The sequence below is a fragment of the Salvelinus fontinalis genome, chromosome 4 (assembly GCF_029448725.1).
Source record: "Salvelinus fontinalis isolate EN_2023a chromosome 4, ASM2944872v1, whole genome shotgun sequence".
Lineage (NCBI taxonomy): Eukaryota > Metazoa > Chordata > Actinopteri > Salmoniformes > Salmonidae > Salvelinus > Salvelinus fontinalis.
The window spans coordinates 51,029,493-51,050,784 of NC_074668.1; the positions used below are offsets into that span (position 1 = coordinate 51,029,493).

The 21,292-nt window shown below is 40.6% G+C and overlaps 1 protein-coding gene across 4 annotated transcripts in view; it reads right to left on the minus strand.

Annotated features, from left to right (window-relative positions):
- The window catches only part of grin1b (glutamate receptor, ionotropic, N-methyl D-aspartate 1b), a 59,779-nt gene that overhangs the window by 33,507 nt on the left and 4,980 nt on the right, over nucleotides 1-21,292 (minus strand). For all 4 annotated transcript variants that reach the window (XM_055920519.1, XM_055920517.1, XM_055920521.1 and 1 more), the window contains exons 2-3: nucleotides 20,867-21,001; nucleotides 19,412-19,588 (exon numbers count right to left, since the gene is read on the minus strand). In XM_055920519.1, coding sequence (XP_055776494.1) covers nucleotides 19,412-19,588; nucleotides 20,867-21,001 — 312 coding nt within the window. The remainder of the gene's footprint in view (nucleotides 1-19,411; nucleotides 19,589-20,866; nucleotides 21,002-21,292) is intronic.

The following is a 21,292-nucleotide window of genomic DNA, read 5'->3' on the forward strand; positions in this document are numbered from 1 at the left end:
TGATGTTTGGTTTTAATGCAGACGAGAGCACTGAATCCAGCTTCACACAGATATGAGCTGGCAAAGGGTAGCCTACTATGAAGGGTAGCCTACTATGAGTTTTATGGTACTTTCAAGACAACTGGAAACTCAGAAAAATACGAGGTCTAATCATAACATCAGTGATCTTTAGGTCGGAAAGTCGGAGGTCTAGAAAGAGGCCCAAGTTCCCGAGTTGGAATTCTGAGTTGGATGACCGTTCAAAAATATTTTTCCCAGTCGGAGCTCGTTTCTTTCCGAGTTCCCAGTTGTCTTGAACGCACTGAAGTCGGAAGTCAGAGATTTCCGAGTTTCCAGTTCCGAGTTCCCAGTCAGTTCCGAGTTCCCAGTCTGTTCCCAGTTTTGAATGCTGCATTAATGCTTAGAGGGAGATGGCAGGGTATTATTTTTGAGTCAGGAACCAAAACTCCTCTGTAGTGACCCCTGAATGTGTTGTCTGCAGCATTCGGTTACATGACAGCTCGATCATCTGATCGATTTCACTTACCGGCATGTCAACTGATCCAGGATTAAAGTCAAACGGATTGGGAAGCAGGTCCCAAAGTGCTCTTCCAAGTCTTGGAGGTGAGCAGTCATCGCTCGTGTGGGACACTTACTGATGCTGTTTTCTGTTATTTTCTTTTCATTACACAGGTCAACCAAGTCTGTTTTTGTTTACATCCACTGTGACAACAGTTCCTCTCTCAATTCTAAAAATTAATTCCAACACCCCCCTTCGATAACCATCAAGGCTTGGTGTGAAATATGCTCCGATCCCATATCTCCACATAGTTTTGCAAACAGGTGTGCGCTGTGGTTTGATGTACATTCGAAGTTATCTGCTGCAGTATATCTCCGAGTTCTGTGCTCAGCTCTTTTGCCGCCAGTTGCTCTTGGTGTATCATACAATGCGTCCATATGGCAGAGGCCTGCCTGCCTTCACGCCATAGACGGAGCCCCATCTGTGAAAAAGCCCACCATTCGATCCCATATGGAATCTGTTTTTCGTCAGTATAGCCACACAGCACATTGAACATTCCCTATGCCGTTTCATGCTCAGGAATCGTAAGACATAACAATATGTCCTCGCGAATAGCAACCCCCAACATGTGTAGCAAACAAAAGTCAATGCATGGGCATCTCGGCCCTCACAGCTAACGTCAATTTGGAGAGCATAAGCTGGGGAGTTTCTTAGTCGTTCAGAGTTTCCTCTTAATTGCTAGCAATAGCATAAATGATTTGTTTAACAGCATTATCTGAAAAAGGTATTAATGTGAGTTTCTGTGCCTCTGCCTCCCCACACATTGTTTTCACCATTTCAATTGCGTCCGGTAATATCAAAGTCTCTGCAATAGTATGTGGTTTCATACTATAGTGTGCCTAGCCATTCATTGTGGGAATGATTCAAGTGCAATGATCAAGTGCGGCCTTTTCACATGATCTAAGGTTTGAAGAATTTTCATTTATATTTTTTAGGTTAACCACATTACAATGATTTTGAGATACAAAGACGATATTATAATATATGTATTTTTTGTTTGTATTTGGGAAATTCTCCCACTACCCCATTTTCACAGCCCTAGTTTGGAAACCACTGGGTTAAGGTAATGGTTTTGGTTAGGGACGTCCCAAGGATCCCGGATAGCAAAGACCCTATGCGAACCGAACGAGTGTGCTCGCATACTCCCTTAAAATACCTTTGCTTCAAAAACAGAAACAAATAGCAATATTACTGTTTGTCCATCTTGACACACTGTAGCTAGTATACACTTCCTCAAAATAGTCAGAATTAATCTAGGATAACTCAAGAAATCTGTCATAAATGTTCACGATTTTGCAGAGATCTAGGTTGTGCAATTCTAACGAAGATGTTAGTGCAGTATTTCTCAAAATAAAAATTCAACGATTTGTCTCTCGTTGAATGACTACAAACACTTAATTTAAGAATCCCTAGTTGACCAATCAACGACGAAGGGGCGTAAACTTCGGCTACCGACTTCGGCTTGCCAAGAGAAAAAATGTTGGGTGAAGGAACAGCCGGGAAAAAAATGTTACAGAAGACCAAAACTAACAAAAACGTCACAAAATGTTGTCATAGTATATGCACGAACTGTTACGAACTGTTTCAGATTGGAAGCATGTGTACGCCTTATACAACTGGGAACTCTGAAAAATACGAGGTCAAATCATGACGTCAGTGATCTTGAGGTCAGAGCTCTAGAAAGAGGCCCAAAGTTTCCGAGTTGGATGACCGTTCAAAACGATATTTCACAGTCAAAGCTTGTTTTTTTCTCAGTTCCCAGTTGTCTTGAACACATTGAAGTCAGAAGTCGGAGATTTCCGAGTTCCAAGTTCCCAGTTGCTTCGAATGCAGCATTAAAGACGATTTATGGTCATGTGTGATGTTACGTTTGATACTGAAGCTCTGAGGCATGCGTCTCTGAGGCATGCATTAAAATCGCTAAGCAGCTAACTTTGAAGCAGTGTGCATATGTATATCACTTTATCAGAAGTACATCATCAATGATGTCCGAAGCTTCATTTTTTCAGCACAATTTGGTGAAAGCGCCGAAGCCTTCAGAAAGCCTTGGTTTCCCATCACTAGCATCTGCATTGGCAGTACAACATTTACTGCAATGCGGCTTCTGCAGAAGTCAGGGCATTCATACTTCTTTCGCTTATGGGGAGCAGAGCAGATCTGTTGTGAAGGAAGTTGTCAAGGAAGTGAGTTTGTGTTTATGCAGGATGTACTGCTCCCACCTACCATCAACCAATCATGTCAATGCAAAGCTATACGGAGCTATACGGAGCACTCCGCATTGTTACAAAATTTGAGTGGTACATGGAGATGTGTTACGGAGCTTGATTTGACCTCCACAAGCCTCTGAAGGCTCCGCAATTGTGCCACACCCTCTGTACAGAGCCTCCGGACTCCATTTTTTTGGATCAAGCATGAATCGGCTTTAACTGAGCTGCTAGCTAGCTAGCTAGCTAACTTTACACACTGTTTAGCTAAGGGAATTAAATGTCATCAGCTAGCTAATTGTTTCCTATTTCCTATTTGTTAGCTATCTTGATGTAATAATTGTAAATTAAAAACAGTCTCCAAATGCATTTGTAGCCATGGAACAGGGGGAAATTGCAGCTCCAGCTATCAGTAAAGGGAGAGTGGCTGTGTGTAGTAATAAGAAGATGAACAAAAGATGGCGGACTGAAGATGGCAGTGTAGAATGCCTTGTGACTGACGAAATAGTAGTACTATTATGCTGACCTGCTCACTCGTGGGCAACAACATTCAAACTGGATAATACCTCAAAACAACAAGTCAGGCTAGAGAATTTTATAGACAAACACTACCAATGCAGTCAAAACAAAAACATGGCTGAGATTAAACATGGAAAGATTGGAGAATCAAACTCAATTTTTTTTTCAATAAATATGAGCCTCTTCAACTGACACAAATGATCTATTTTCACCACCCTGTACAGTAAGCATGGAAACCGAACTGCTAAAATCTATAAATGATAAATAAAGCATGCTTAAGTTCAAAAAAAAAAAATCTTTGTCACAGGTGTAGACCTTATCGTGAAATGCTTACTTACAAGCCATTAACCAACAATGCAGTTCAAGAAATAGAGTTAAGAAGATATTTACTGAATAAACTAAAGTAAAAAATTTAATAAAAAGTAACACAATAAAATAACAATAACGAGGCTATATACAGGGGGTACTTGTGCCAAGTTAATGTGCAAGGGGTACTTGTTAGTCGAGGTAATTTGTACATGTAGGTAGCGGTAAAGTGATTATGCATAGATAATAAAAAGCAAGTAGCAGCAGTGTAAAAACAAAGGGGTGGGGTGTCAATATAAATAGTCCGGGTGGCCATTTGATGAATTGTTCAGCATTCTTATGGCTTGGGGGTAGCAGCTGTTAAGGTGACTTTTGGACCTAGACTTGGCGCTCCAGTACTGGTTGTCGTGTGGTAGCAGAGAGAACAGTCTATGACTTGGGTGACTGGAGTCTTTGTCAATTTTTTGGGCCTTCCTCTGACACCGCCTAATATATAGGCCCTGGATGGCAGAAAGTTTAGTGCGTACGGCCCAGTGATGTACAGGGCCGGACGCACTACCCTCTGTAGCGCCTTACGGTCGGATGTCGAGCAGTTGCCATACCAGGCTGTGATGCAACCGATCAGGATGGTGCACGATGGTGCAGCTGTATAACCTTTTGAGGATCTGAGGACCCATGCCAAATCTTTTCAGTCTCCTGAGAGGTGTTGTCGTGCCCTCTTTACGACTGTCTTGTTTGGACCATGATAGTTTGCTGATGATGTGGACACCAAGGAACTTGAAACTCTTGACCCACTCCACTACAGCCCCGTCGGCCCTCCTTTTCCTGTAGTCCACTATCAGCTCCTTTGTCTTGCTCACATTGAGGGAGAGGTTGTTGTCCTGGCACCACACTGCCAGGTCTCTGACTTCCTAAATATAGGCTGTCTCATCGTTGTCGGTGATCAGGCCTACCACTGTTGTGTCGTCAGCAAACTTAATGATGGTGTTGGAGTCGTGCTTGTCCACGCAGTCGTGGGTGAACAGGGAGTACAGGAGGGGACTAAGCATGCACCCCTGAGGGGCTCCGGTGTTGTGGATCAGCGTGGCAGATGTATTGTTGCCTACCCTTACCACCTGGGAGCGGCCCGTCAGGAAGTCCAGGATCCAGTTGCAGAGGCAAGTGTTTAGTCCCAGGATCCTTAGCTTATTGATGAGCTTTGTGGGCACTATGGTGTTGGTCGCTGAGTGGTAGTCAATGAACACGATTCTCACAACGATGTGAGTCATTTAGGCAGGTTAGTCTGTAAAGATATACATGAGATGAAGGCAAGCCTTAAAATGAGCCTTGAAATAAGTGATGAGAAAGCCACGACACTGGAAAAATAAACAAAAAAGCTTCAGGGTACAGTCAATGTAATGAAAGCTGATGTTAATGAATTTAAAAGAGAGAGAACGTTGTTAAGATAATCCTTACTTGATATACAGACTACATCAATGCGCGGAAATCTGGTGCTTACCGGAATTAAAGAAAATGAAGGTGTAGATCCATAGATTGTGGTGAAATAATGTATGGTTAAACAGCTACAGATCCCAGACAGCACTGTCGACCAAATTAAACTCAAACTGGTACATCGTTTTAGACAGAGAGGACAGGGATACGAGCGCCCAATTGTTGCCAAATGTGCATCCTTAAAAGATTAAATAATTGTTAAAACCCTGGGCAAAAGACTTGCAGGCTTTAAAATACGCATGAACAATCAGTTCCCAAAGGAAATCGAAGAACGACGCAGAGTACTGTATCCACTCTCCAAAGACAATAGACTAAAAGGGAGACATGTAGTTCTCGTAGTCGACAAGCTATACATTGATAACCAACTGTTCAGAGACACCAAGACCACTCCATGGTTATTCTAAATAAAATGGAACATCCAACACTGTTAATGATTGTCATAAAAAAATAAACAGAAATAATACAATTAAGAAATTACTAAAGAAATAATAAATACACTATACTATTCAAGTTAGGGAATGTTGTAAAATAATTTGTGTTCATTTTTTATGTGTAGTATTTTTAAATAGATAAAATTCATGAAATAATGAATTCCCAAATAAAAGTAACTGGAAAACAAAGGTGGCGCCGGAGAACATGGCTGACGTTTTACGTGCTCCTAACCAATTGGGTTTTTATGTTCATGTTTTTGCGTTGTTTGTAACTTATTTTGTACATAATGTTACTGCTACCGTCTCTTATGACCGAAAAGAACTTCAGGACATTCAGGACCGACGTGAACGACATACTGGCCCAAATCCCTGTCATTTGTGTGAAGAAACGACTGCGAAAAAGAGGACAGAGGTCGGGCTGCCATCTGAGAATTCGAAGGCGATCGAATAAACCCTCCTGCCTTCTGTTCTTCTAGCTAACGTGCAATCATTGGAAAATGAAATCGATGACCAACAAGGAAGATTAAACTACCAATGGGACATTAAAAACTGTAATATCTTATGCTTCACTGAGTCGTGGGTGAATGACGACACTATTAACATACAGCTGGCTGGTTATACGTACGCTGTATCGGCAGGATAGAACAGCGGCGTCTAGTCAGACAAGGGGTGGCGGACTGTGCATATATGTAAACAAAAGCTGGTGCACGATATCTATGGAAGTCTCGAGGTTTTGCTCGCCTGAGGTAGAGTATCTCATGATAAGCTGTAGACCACCTACCTAGAGAGTTTTCATTCTTTATTTGTCGTAGCTGTCTACATACCACCAAAAACCGATGTTGGCACTATGACCGCACTCAATGAGCTGTATTCTGCCATAAGCAAACAGAAAAACGCTCATCCAGAGGCGGCGCTCCTAGTGGCCGGGGACTTTAATGCAGGGAAACTTAAATCCAACCAGAGTGAAAAAAACTCTAGACCACCTTCACTCCACACAGAAATGCGTACAAAGCTCTCCCTCGCCCTCCATTTGGCAAATCTGACCATAACTCTATCCTCCTGATTCCTACTTACAAGCAACAATTAAAGCAGGAAGCACCAGTGACTCGGGTCAATAAAAAAAGTGGTCAGATGAAGCAGATGCTAAGCTACAGGACTGTTTTGTTAGCGCAGAAGGGAATTCTTCCTATGGCATTGAGGAGTACACCACATCAGTCATTGGCTTCACCAATAAGTGCATTGATGATGTTGTCCCCACAGTGACTGTACGTACATATCCCAACCAGAAGCCATGGATTACAGGCAACATCCGCACTGAGCTACAGGCTAGAGCTGCCGCTTTCAAGGAGCGGGACTCACCCGAAAGCTTATAAGATATCCTGCTATGCCCTACAACGAACCATCAAACAGGCAAAGTGTCAATACAGGAATAAGATCGAATCGTACTACACTGGCTCCGACACTCGCCGGATGTGCCAGGGCTTGCAAACCATTACAGACTACAAAGGGAAGCACAGCCGACCCAGTGACACAAGCCTACTCAGTGACACAAGCCTACCAAATGAGCTAAACTACTTCTATGCTCACTTCAAGACAAATAATACTGAAACATGCATGAGAGCACCAGCTATTCTGGACAACTGTGTGATCACGCTCTCCGCAGCTGATGTGAGTAAGCTGTTTAAACAGGTCAACATTCACAAGGACACAGGGCCAGACGGATTACCAGGACGTGTACTCCGAGCATGCGATGACCAACTGGCAAGTGTCTTCACAGACATTTTCAACCTCTTTCTGTCCAAGTCTGTAACACCAACATGTTTCAAGCAGACCACCATAGTCCCTGTGCCCAAGAACACTAAGGTAACCTGCCAAAATGACTACAGACCCGTAGCACTCACGTCTGTAGCCATTAGGGGTTTGAAAGGAAGTTTCACATCAATGGTTCACATTCATGGTTCACATCAACACCATTATCCCAGAAACCTTAGACCCACTCCAATTTGAATACTGCACCAACAGATCCACAGATGATGGAATCTTTTTTGCACTCCACTCTGTCCTATCACACCTGGACAAAAGGAACACCTATGCGAGAATGCTATTCATTGACTACAGCTCAGTGCCCTCAAAGCTCATCAATAAGCTAAGGACCCTGGGACTAAACACCTCCCTCTGCAACTGGATCCTGGACTTCCTGACGGGCCGCCCTCAGGTGGTAGGGGTAGGTAACAACACATCCGCCACGCTGATCCTCAACACAGGGTCCCCTCAGGGGTGCGTGCTCAGTCCCCTCCGGTAATCCCTGTTCACTCATGACTGCACGGCCAGGCACAACTCCAACACCATCATTAAGTTTGCCGATGACACAACAGTGCTAAGTCTGATCACCGACAACGACGAGACAGCCTACAGGGAGGAAGTCAGAGACCTGGCCGTGTGGTGCAAGGACAACAACCTCTCCCTCAACGTGACCAGAACAAATGAGATGATTGTGGAATACAGGAAAAGGAGGACCGAACACGCCCCCATTCTCACCGACGGGGATGCAGTGGAGCAGGTTGAGAGCTTCAAGTTCCTTGGTGTCCACATCACCAACAAACTAACATGGTCCAAGCACATCAAGACAGCCATGAAGAGGGAACAACAAAACCTATTCCCCCTCAGGAAACTAAAAAGATTTGGCATGGGTCCTCCGATCCTCAAAGGGTCTACAGCTGCACCATCGAGAGCATCCTGACTGGTTACATCACTGCCTGGTGTGGCAACTGCTCGGCTTCCGACCGCAAGGCACGACAGAGGGTTGTGCGTACGGCCCAGAACATCACTGGGGCCAAGCTTCCTGCCATCCAGGACCTCTATACCAGGCGGTGTCAGAGGAAGGCCCTAAAAATTTTCAAAGACTCCAGCCACCCTAGTCATAGACTGTTCTCTCTGCTACGTCACGCCAAACGGTATTGAAGCGCCAAGTCTAGGTCCAAGAGGCTTCTAAACAGCTTCTACCCCCAAACCATAAGACTCTTGAACCTCTAATCAAATGGCTACCCAGACTATTTGCATTGCCCCCCCCCCCCCACACTCTTCTACGCTGCTCCTACTCTCTGTTAATATCTATGCACAGTCACTTTAATAACTGTACATAGTACCTCAATTACCCCAACTAACTGGTGCCTAACTGGTGTTTGCGACTGCACTATGTCACGATCGTCTTCTTGAGAAAGAGAGGACCAAGGCGCAGCGCGTGAAAAAAATATCTTCTTTAATGAAGGAAAAAACAAACACTTAAAAAATGAACAAAACAAACGAACGTGAAGCTAAACAGAACTAAGTGCACACATGCAACATAGAACATAGACATAGACAACACCCCACAAAAGCCTACTGCCTATGGCTGCCTTAAATATGGCTCCCAATCAGAGACAATGAATGACAGCTGTCTCTGATTGAGAACCAATCTAGGCAGCCATAGACATAACTAGACAACCTTACTCTACCCCATACACATACAACACCCCTAGACACTACAAAACACATACATTCCCCATGTCACACCCTGACCTAACTAAAAAACATAAAGAAAACAAAGAATACTAAGGCCAGGGCGTGACACACTTGAAGAAACTTTCAAAGTTCTTGAAATGTTCCGCATTGACTGACCTTCATGTCTTAAAGTAATGATGGACTGTTGTTTCTCTTTGCTTATTTGAGCTGTTCTTGCCATAATATGGACTTAGTCTTTTACCAAACACGGCTATCTTCTGTATACCACCCCTATCTTGTCACAACACAACGGATTGGCTCAAATGCATTAAGAAGGAAATAAATTTGACAAATTAACTTTAAACAAGGCACACTTGTTAATTGAAATGCATGCCAGGTGACTTCCTCATGAAGCTGGTTAAGACAATGCCAAGAGTATGCAAAGCTGTCATCAAGGCAAAGGGTGGCTACTTTGAAGAATCTCAAATATAAAATATATTTAGATTTGTTTAACACTTTTCTGGTTATTACATGATTCCGTATGTGTTATTTCATAGTTTTGATGTCTTCACTATTATTCTGCAATGTAGAAAATAGTAAAATAAAGAAAAACCTTTGAATGAGTAGGTGTGTCCAAACTTTTGACTGGTACTGTACATGGCAGAGGTTCAATCACGCTAGTCATCTTGAATACTTTCTTATGTCATTTTTGCTGGCACCGAAAGTTAAAGGAATGTTGATATGGGACAGAATGCAGTCAGACCATCAAATAATTGGTATACACATTACTCTTACAGAATTTCCACGAGTGTGCGGATATTGGAAATGTAATTAAAGCCTAATGGATGACAAATTGTTTTTAACCAAGACAGAATAATTTATAACTGACTTTGTCCTACATAACATAGGTACAGCAGATCCCCTTTTTGTATGTGACACTTTTAAAGGTGCCTTTAGAGGCCATGCAATTCAATACTCATATTTAAAGTAAGAACAGAATATGTCAAAAGAGATCATCTTAAAAAAGGAAATAGAGGAACTAACAGTACAGATAAATAGCAATAAAAGCTGTAACAGAGAGGCAAAGAATATAGAATATAGGGGGGAAAAAAGAAATGGAGGAACTTATTCAAGAAAAATCAAGCGTAATATAATTAAGCAATAAGGCCCGAGGGGGTGTGGTATATGGCCAATGTACCACGGCTAAGGGCTGTTCTTATGCACGAGGCGGAGTGCCTGGACACAGTCCTTAGCCACTGTATATTGGCCATATATCACAAACCCCTAAGGTGCCTTATTGCTATTATAAACTGGTTACCAACATAATTAGAGCAGTAAAAATAAACGTTTTGTCATACCCGTGGTATACAGTGTGATATACCACGGCTGTCAGCCAATCAACATTTAGGGCTCGATGTCACGACCGTCGTATGAATAATTGGACCAAGGAGCAGCGTGAGTAGAGTTCCACATTTTAATGATAGTGAAACTTCCAAAACAACAAAGATATAACAATCGTGAAATACACCGCGCACATAGGCACTCATACAAAACAATATCCCCCATAGCAGGTGGGAAAAAGGACACACTAAGTATGATCCCCAATTAGAGGTAACGATTATCAGCTGCCTCCAATTGGGAAACATACACACACACCAACATAGAAATATAATACCTAGAAACCCCCCTAGTCACGCCCTGACCTATTACACCATAGAGAACCCCGAGGGCTCTCTATGGTCAGGGCGTGACACTCGAATCACCCAGTTCATAATATAAAAATAAAGCGAACTGGATGGAATATGGGAAAAAATGCACCAAATAATTGTTTAGTCTTCAACATATAAATGCTACCAAAAATAATTTACAGAAACTTGTTACAAATGACAGAGTCATCCATGATTCACCAACTATATTTTGAAAGAGGAAGCAAAGTACTTTCAGCATATGTTTTCATTTCAGTCTCCTCCATTTCCACTAACTGAAGTTAATTGTAAGGATTTTTTTCTATTAATAGTGTAAAATTAACAGCTATACAGAAAGACTCATGTGAAGGCCTAATTACAGAGGAACTTCTAGATGCAATTAAAGCCTTCAAGTCTGGGAAAACTCCAGGGCTGGATGGCATACCAGTTGAGGTATATCCAGTATTTTTCGATGAACTCAAAGGTCCGTTATTAACATGTTTTAACCACTCCTATAAAAATGGTAGAATATCAGATACTCAGCCATAAGGTCTGATTTCACTATTACTGAAACAGGACCCAGATGGTAAATATAAAGATCCAGTCCACCTAAATAAAAAATGGACCTCATACACTTCAGTGTTGTGATGCCAAAATTCTAGCAAAATGCAAAGAGTATTATTGGATATTATTCATCCTAATCAAACAGGTTATTTACATGGATGATACATTGGAGATAATATAAGATAAGTACTGGAAACAATAAAACATTATGAAAAATCTGGGAAACCAAGCCTGGTATTCATAATTGACTTTGAAAAGGCATTTGATAAAGTACGACTGGAATATAAATATAAATGCCTGGACTGTTTTAATTTTGGAGAATCTCTTATACAATGGGTTAAAGTTATATATAGTAACCCCAGGTGTAAAGTAGGAAATAATGACTACTTCTCAGAAAGTATAAAATTGTCAAGAGGAGTAAAACAAGGCTGTCCATTATTGTCATATCTATTTATTATGGCCATCGAAATGTTAGCTGTTAAAATCAGATCCAACAATAATATCAACGGGATAAAATTCAGGGCTTAAAAACAAAGGTGTCATTGTACACCGAAGATTCATGTTTTCTTTTAAATCCGCAATTTGGATCCTTGCACAGCCTCATAGAGGATGTAGATAATCTGAAATAAAACCAAATTATGATAAGTGCACCATATTACGTATTGGTTCTCTAAAAAATACAACTTTTACATTATCGTGTAGTTTACCAATAAAATGGTCCGACAGTGAAGTGGACATACTCGGTATTCATATCCCAAAAGATATAAAGGATCTTACCACATTACATTTTAATAGAAAGTTAGATAAGATCTTGCTACCATGGAAAGGACTGTCTACTTGTGAAATAATCACCCTGATTAATTCTTTAGTCACATCCCAGTTTATCTATTTACTTATGGCCCTGCCTACACCTAAGAATTTGTTTTTGAAATAATATAAGCAAAAGATATTCCACTTTATTTGGAATGGCAAGCCAGACAAAATTAAACAGGCCTATTTATATAATGAATATGAATTTGGAGGGCAGAAATGATCAAATATTAAAGCATTTGACCTCTCACTAAATGCTTCAGTCATACACAAACTATGCTTAAATCCGAACTGGTTCTCCAGCAGATTAGTAAGAATGTTTCCAAATTGTATTATCTACAAAATATTACTATTTTTAAAACAACCAATAGAAGGTTGGTTGCAATTTCAGTTTAGTCCACCAGAAAAGACAGAACAAATATTATAACAAATATTATGGTTAAACTCAAATACAATAATTTATTTTTAAAAATAAATTATTTTTGAAAACAATGTTAAAAACGGTATAATCTTTGGGAATTATATCATAAATAGGACTGGTGGAGTTATGTCACACATGCAGTTAACAACAATATATGGAAATGTCTGCTCTATCCAAAATCACAACCAACTGATTGAAGAATTACCGCAAAAATGGAGGAGGCAAGTTGAAAAGGGAGAAGGTAAGGAACCTGTCTATCAGCCCTGCATTAAATACCAAAAATTGGCCAAAGAAAACTGTAATGAATCAAAAAGTATGACAGTTTAATTTAAGGACCAAAGAATTGACAGCTGCACTATACAGGTTGCAAAATAGTTGGAAGGAGATTTTCAATGTACCAATTCCATAGCAAATGGTTTATGAACTGAGACACAAAATGACGCTGGACTCAAAACTTTTAATTTTTCAATTTAAATTATTATACAAAGTTTTTGCAACCAATATAATGTTATGTATACATTATGGGAAATACAACCATCCCAGCTCTGCAGATTTTGCTGCGAAGAGACAGATTACTTGTTTTGTTACTGCCCAAATGTAGCTTGTTTTTGTTAGCAGGTTCAGGAATGACTGAAAAAAATGCAACATTTACTTGGAGCTAACTCTGGAAATAGCACTGCTCTGTGATTTGATATATTGTCATTTTCAATCGATCAATGATATAATAATAATCTTAGCAAAGGTGTGTATCTTTAATTTACAATCTGTAGAAACTATGACAATAGAAAGGTTCAGAAACATTACAGCACAGTGGAAAAATGTATGGCAGTTAGAAATAAAAACGGGATGGTCTTTAGAGATAGATTGAAGGTGTTGAGGGTAGCTGGAAATAAAAACAAACAAAAGATAACTAACGTAAAATATACTGTCTGTGAAATGTATGTAGTGTGTATAAGCTGGAAGTGGAAGCCTAAGTATTGTTGTGCTCTAGTTCACTCCAATTAGAGGAGGGGTGGTAGGGTTAGGGGAAAATAATATAGAAGGAAAATAAAAATAAAAACATACAGTACCAGTCAAAAGTTTGGACACACCTACTCATTCAAGGGTTTTTCTTTGTCCTACTCATTCAAGGGGTTTTCTTCATTTATACTATTTTCTACATTGTACAATAATAGTGAAGACATCAAAACTATGAAATAACACATATGGAATCATGTAGTAACCAAAAAAGTGTTGAACAAATCAAAATATATTTTATATTTGAGATTCTTAAAGTAGCCACCATTTGCCTTGATGACAGCTTTGCACACTCTTGGATTTCTCTCAACCAGCTTCACGAGGTAGTCACCTGGAATGCATTTCAATTAACAGGTGTGCCTTGTTAAAAATGTATTTGTGGAATTTCTTTCCTTCTTGATGCGTTTGAGCCAATCATTTGTGTTGTGACAAGGTAGGGGTGGTATACAGAAGATAGCCTTATTTGGTAAAAGACCAAGTCCATATTATGGCAAGAACAGCTCAAATGAGCAAAGAGAAAGGACAGTCCATCAATACTTTAAGACATGATGGTCAGTTAATGTGTAAAATGTCAAGAACTTTGAACGTATTTTAAGTGCAGTCGCAAAAAACATCAAGCGCTATGATGAAACTGCCTCTCATGAGGACCGCCACAGGAATGGAAGACCCAGAGTTAACTCTAACAGACATATCTCAACATCAACTGTTCAGAGGAGACTGCATGAATCAGGCTTTCATGGTGAAATTGCTGCAAAGAAACCACTACTAAAGGAAACCAATAATAAGAAGAGACTTGCTTGGACAAGGAAACACGAGCAATTGACATTAGACCGGTGGAAATCTGTCCTTTGGTCTGATGAGCACATTTGAGATTTTTGGTTCCAACCGCCGTGTCTTTGTGAGATGCAGAGTAGGTAAACGGATGATCTCCACATGTGTGGTTCCCACCAAGAAGCATGGAGGAGGAGGTGTGATGGTGTGGGGGTGCTTCGCTGGTGACACTGTCTGTGATTTATTTAGAATTCAAGGCACACTTAACCAGCATGGCTACCACAGCATTCTGCAGTGATACACCATCCCATCTGGTTTGCGTTTAGTGGGACTATCATTTGTTTTTCAACAGGACAATGACCCAACACACCTCCAGGCTGTGTAAGGGCAATTTGAAAAGGAAGGAGAGTGATGGAGTGCTGCATCAGATGACCTGGCCACAATCACCCGACCACAATCACCCGACCAATTGAGATGGTTTGGGATGAGTTGGACTGCAGAGGGAAGCAAAAGCAGCCAACAAGTGCTCAGCATATGTGGGAACTTCTTCAAAACTGTTGGAAAAGCATTCCAGGTTGAGAGAATGCCAAGAGTGTGCAAAGCTGTCATCAAGGCAAAGGGTTGCTGCTTTGAAGAATCTCAAAAATAAAATAAATTTTGATTGGTTTAACACTTTTTGGGTTACTAAATGATTCCATATGTGTTATTACATAGTTTTAATGTCATCACTATTATTCTATAATGTAGAAAATAAAGAAAACCCCTTGAATGAGTAGGTATGTCCAAACTATTGACTGATACTGTATGTAGTTGAAGTCGGAAGTTTACATACACTTAGGTTGGAGTCAATAAAACTCATTGGAACCGGTATGGAACCGCCACCTGTCCCAGACCTGTTGTTTTTCAACTCTTAATGATCAGCTATGAAAAGCCAACTGAAAATTATTCATGATTATTATTTGACCATGCTTGTCACTTATGAACATTTTTGAACATCTTGGCATAGTTCTGTTATAATCTCCACCCGGCACAGCCAGAAGAGGACTGGCCACCCCTCATAGCCTGGTTCCTCTCTAGGTTTCTTCCTAGGTTTTGGCCTTTCTAGGGAGTTTTTCCTAGCCACCGTGCTTCTACACCTGCATTCTAGCTGTTTGGGGTTTTAGGCTGGGTTTCTGTACAGCACTTCGAGATATTATCTGATGTACGAAGGGCTATATAAAATAAAATTGATTGATTGATTGATTTTTCAACCACTCCACACATTTCTTGTTAACAAACTATAGTTTTGGCAAGTCAGTTAGGACATCTACTTTGTGCATGACACAAGTAATTCTTCCAACAATTGTTTACAGACAGATTATTTCACTTATAATTCACTGTATCACAATTCCAGTGGGTCATAAATTTACATACACTAAGTTGACTGTGCCTTTAAACAGCTTGGAAAATTCCAGAAAATTATGTCATGGCTTTAGAAGCTTCTGTTAGGCTAATTGACATCATTTGAGGCAATTGGAGGTGTACCTGTGGATGTATTTCAAGGCCTACCTTTAAACTCAGTGCCTCTTTGCTTGACATCATGGGAAAATCAAAAGAAATCAGCCAAGACCACAGAAAAAAATTGTAGACCTCCACAAGTCTGGTTCATCCTTGGGAGCAATTTCCAAATGCCTGAAGGTACCACGTTCATCTGTACTAACAATAGTACGCAAGTATAAACAGCATGGGACCACACAGCCGTACGTACTTTGGAGCAAATCAGTGCAAATCAATCCCAGAACAACAGCAAAGGACCTTGTGAAGATGCTGGAGGAAACAGGTACATAAGTGTCTATATCCACAGTAAAACAAGTCCTATATCGATATAACCTGAAAGGCCGCTCAGCAAGGAAGAAGCCACTGCTCCAAAACCGCCATAATAAAGCCAGACTACGGTTTGCAACTGCACATGGGGACAAAGAACATACTTTTTGGAGAAATGTCCTCTGGTCTGATGAAACACAAATAGAACGGCCATAATGGACATCGTTATGTTTGGAGGAAAAAGGGGGTTGGCTTGCAAGCCAAAGAACACCATCCCAACCGTGAAGCACGGGGGTGGCAGCATCATGTTGTGGGGGGGCTTTGAGGCAGGAGGGACTGGTGCACTTCACAAAATAGATGGCATCATGAAGAACGAAATTATGTGGATATATTGAAGCAACATCAGTCAGGAAGTTCAAGCTTGGTCGCAAATGGGTCTTCCAAATGGACAATGACCCCAAGCATACTTCTAAAGTTGTGGCAAAATGGCTTAAGAACAACAAAGTCAAGGTATTGGAGTGGCCATCACAAAGCCCTGACCTCAATTCTATAGAAAATTTGTGGGCAGAACTGAAAATGCGCGTGCGAGCAAGGAGGCCTACAAACCAGAATTGTGAAAAACTGAGTTTAAATGTATTTGGCTAAGGTGTATGTAAACTTCCAACTTCAACTGTATATATATATTTAAAATAATCTATATTTACAAAATATATATATGGGGGATTGGAAATTATGTAGACAATTACAGTGATAGAAGCCACCCCCGTCACACAAATAAGAGTGCATGCTAGTGGATAGGCCAGGTCATTTTGTTGTAGGACATTATGAAAATATTCTCTATTTCTAGTCCCTAGAGGGGAAAACTCTGAGGACAGAGAGATAATAGCAAAATAATATTTAGTGCTGTCAAATTTGAGTATAATGAAGCATGATTCTTTGTGATATTTTCTGTCCTCAGATATGGAAAGCTGTGAAAGCCTCTTTGCAGATGAAGAGAAATGTCCCAATCAATGTCCCAAGAGACAAAGGGTATATCCTATATGCCATGGGTTATATGTGTAGGCCTACCTATGCAGTGGTTTAAAGTACTTAAGTAAAAATACTTAAAACTACTTACGTCGTTTTTTTGTGGTATCTGTACTTTACTTTACTATTTATATTGTTTACAACTTTTACTTCACTAAAGATTTTTTTTTACTTTTTACATACATTTTCCCTGACACCCAAAGGTATTTGTTACATTTTGAATGCTTAACAGGACATGAAAATGGTCAAATTCACACACTTATCAAGAGAACAACTCTGGTCATCCCTACTGCCTCTGATCTGGTGGACTCACTAAACACAAATGCTTCATTTGTAAATTATGTCTGAGTGTTGGAGTGTCCTCCTGGCTATCGATAAATAAATAAAAAATAGAAAATTGTGCCACCTGGTTTGCTTAATATAAGTAATTTGAAATTATTTATACAGTACTTTTACTTTTGATACTTAAGTATATTTTAACAATTACATTTCACTTTTGATACTTAAGTATGTTTAAAATCAAATACTTTTAGACTTTTAGTAGTACTTTACCAGGTGACTTTTACTTTTACTTGAGTGATTTTTTATTAAGGTACTCTACATTGCCAAAAGTATGTGGACATCTGCTCGTCGTGGGCATTAATATGGAGTTGGTCCACCCTTTGCTGCTATAACAGTCCTTGTTTTGGTGATGTTTTTTCTCCTCACTGTTGCTCTTACGGCACTAATCAGGCAAGCATATTTGGAGCTGTGCCAAAGCAAGGCATTTGATTGGTTTGACGTCTTGTGAGGCGTCACTGGTTTACACCGGGTTTCCGAACACTCTTTAGCTTATTTCTGCCACGGAACTTCCTGGTTCGCGCCGAGACTAATGACATAAAAAATTATTAAGGTATTATTAAGAAATAATGTTGGCTTAAAAATAGGCAAATATAAAACTGTACAGTGGCCACAACCAAAGTCTCATTTACCAGGAGATCCTAAAAGTGCAAGTTTCATAATGCTATGTTATGTAACTATAACTGGATAAGATAGTTGATTAGATAAGATTAGATAGTTAATATAGATTGATATCGGGATTAAATATACAGGTTTTTTTATACCAAAGGAAACAAAATCAGCAATTCTAAATTCCCAATCTAGCCCTCATACCATCATGGCCACCTATTCATCCCCAGTTTCCAATTGGCTCATTCATCCCCCCACCACTCCACCACTATTCCCCAGATCGTTGCTGTAAAGTAGAATGTGTTCTCAGTCAGCATACCTGGTAAAATAATTTTCAACATAAGATTTCTCTCCAAATATACAGTAAATAACCCACAATCATTCGACACAAAAAGAGCAACCAAGGCCTAACAAAAGTAAAAATGTACATCCCTCAAACAATCACATTCCTTAAGCAATCAATGCAAATTCCAATGACGGGATTCCAAACACAAAGAAACGCAAAAATACTCTTAAACAAAAACAGCAAAGTCATACCTGCTATAATGCTACATAGTTTTGACGCTTCTCTGGGCATTTTTTTTAGGGTAACTACACCTCACTGTGAGGTGAGGAGCTACTATAAATGTTTCCCCCATCAGGTCTATTTCCATTTTGTTGTGGGCAGATAGACAAGCAACCCAATTTTAACTAACAAACAGGAAAAGTTCCATTCTTTCAAATGCAGACTGCACACAATGCTACACAACAAAGACTGGAAATTCAGATACCGTTAAATAACATACAAGAAGTAGAGCTTTTCAGCTTCTATAGCACTAAATGCGAACACAAACGCCATTCTTGCATAAAAAATGTATACCTCGAAAAATTCTGAATTATGGATGAAAACCATAGTTATCCTACCTCAGCAAAAAATTGTCCACATTTATTCCAAGACTTGGGCACAATTTAACGGAAACCAAGAAACTGTTGGAAGAAGATCTAGTAGCTAATTGGACTATGTGAAAATCCTCGATTTTTTGCGTAGCCCCAGGTTCGGTCCCTCATTGCGCACCTGTTGTGGATGGACACATTTTGACTATGGTAAAAGTAATGTGAAATGAGTGGAAAATACCAGATAGTTTTGCCAGATAGCCACTTAGGACTCTGTTGGTGCCTCTAGCATTAAAAAAATGTTAGCCAATGTTACAAATGGAAAAAAAATGTGCTCACGTAACAGAAAATAAAAATAATTACAAACAGTACATAGAGGACCTTTGTGATACTGAATGCAAGTTCGACACACAAGAGTACAGACGCACAGACAGACGGACGGACAGACAGACAGATAGACAGACAGTGTTGTTAAACATGGCTTCTGGGCCCGGCAGTCTCACCTTGGTCTCCCTCTCCTCCAACAGGGTCTCCAGCCTCTTCTGGGCAGCGCGGCCCTCATGGTCGTCGCTCACTATCAGAATGATGTGGTTCCAGCGGAACTCTCTCATCATGTCGAACCACACCTGGGCTTGGTGGGAGTAGGGGGGCACGGTACGCAAGAAAGACAGGTGGATGCTCTGGAGGAAAGATACACAGTAGAGGGAACAGTGTCTCACAACCCCTCCTGTCTCAGCCTCCAGTATTTATGCTGCAATAGTTTATGTGTCGGGGGGCTAGGGTCAGTCTGTTATGTCTGGAGTATTTCTCCTGTCTTATCCGGTGTCCTGTGTGAATTTAAGTATGCTCCCTCTAATTCTCTCTCTCCCTCTCCCTCCCGGAGGAACTGAGCCCTGGGACCCAGTCCACCTGGTCGTGCTGCTGCTCCAGTTTAAACAGTTCTGCCTGCGGCTATAAAACCCTGACCTGTTCACCGGACGTGTTACCTTGTCCCAGACCTGCTGTTTTTGATTCTCTCTCTCTCTCTATCTCTACTTCACCTACTCTCTCGAATTCTGAATGCTCGGCTATGAAAAGCCAACTGACATTTACTCCTGAGGTGCTGACCTGTTGCACCCTCTACAACCACTGTGATTATTATTATTTGACCCTGCTGGTCATCTATGAACATTTGAACATCTTGGCCATGCACTGTTATAATCTCCGCCCGGCACAGCCGGAAGAGAACTGGCCACCCTTCAGAGCATGGTTCCTCTCTAGGTTTCTTCCTAGGTAACCTTCCTTTCTAGGGAGATTTTCCTAGCCACTGTGCTTCTACATCTGCATTGCTTGCTGTTTGCGGTTTTAGGCTGGGTTTCTGTATTGCACTTTGTGACATTGGCTGATGTAAAAAGGGCTTTATAAATACATTTGATTGATTGATTGATTGATTGATTGATTGATTGAACAGGTTAGCTCAACGGAGGCAACACAGAACCCAACGTGTGGATTTTGTGTTGGTCAAAACAACGATTTACCATGTTGAGGACCTGTGCTGTAACTTAATTCTAAAAGCAGCAGCTTCAAGCATTGCTTTAAAGCATTAATTGACCTTTGATGTTTTGCTCTAATGTATTTCTCGTGGGAAGATATGTCAGAGTAGGCCTGAGAAAATCCACATATTCGAAAGTGCATACAAAAACAACATCACGGGAGAAAAATGACAGTGAAAGAAAAATGACAGTGAATAACTATGACAGACAGATTCGAGTGGAGCTGGAATTTCAATATGTGACTAATAAAATTATCCCATGTAGCATATAGAGACCCCACCCTGCTGAGTGAAGTGGTTAAGCACTGGGATATCTGTCTGTTAACCACACTACCACTAGTCTGATTGTAGATATAAATAAAACAACATATAAAAGATCACATTGTGTGTGTGTCTATGGGTTTGTCCGTGTGTGTGCGTTTCTCACCTTGTCCGAATAGATGGACATGCGGGTGGTGAGCCCAACCACAGGGATACGGTAGAACCCTGCGGTGTAGGACACGGGTGTGGGGGTCAGATGGTCATTCGACTGAGGCGGGTGGCTCACCAGAATGGCATACACCTGTGTACAGAATAGGAATCATAAGATACAAACAGATACAGGATATGTACTTGACATGTGTGCCCAGGGATAATGAATAATACAGGAGAATCATATCTTTCTACATCAGCATACACACACACACGACCATGTACATCAGAACACACGACGCAAAGGCAGCTTTTGAAGCTGATTTTTGGAGCTGATTTTCTGCAATTCTACATCTGTTCAGGTGAACTTCATCAGTAGGCTAATTAATGTCAGTGACCCAGTGAAATATTTGCACATTTTAAGTAAGTAACTGAGAAGAGT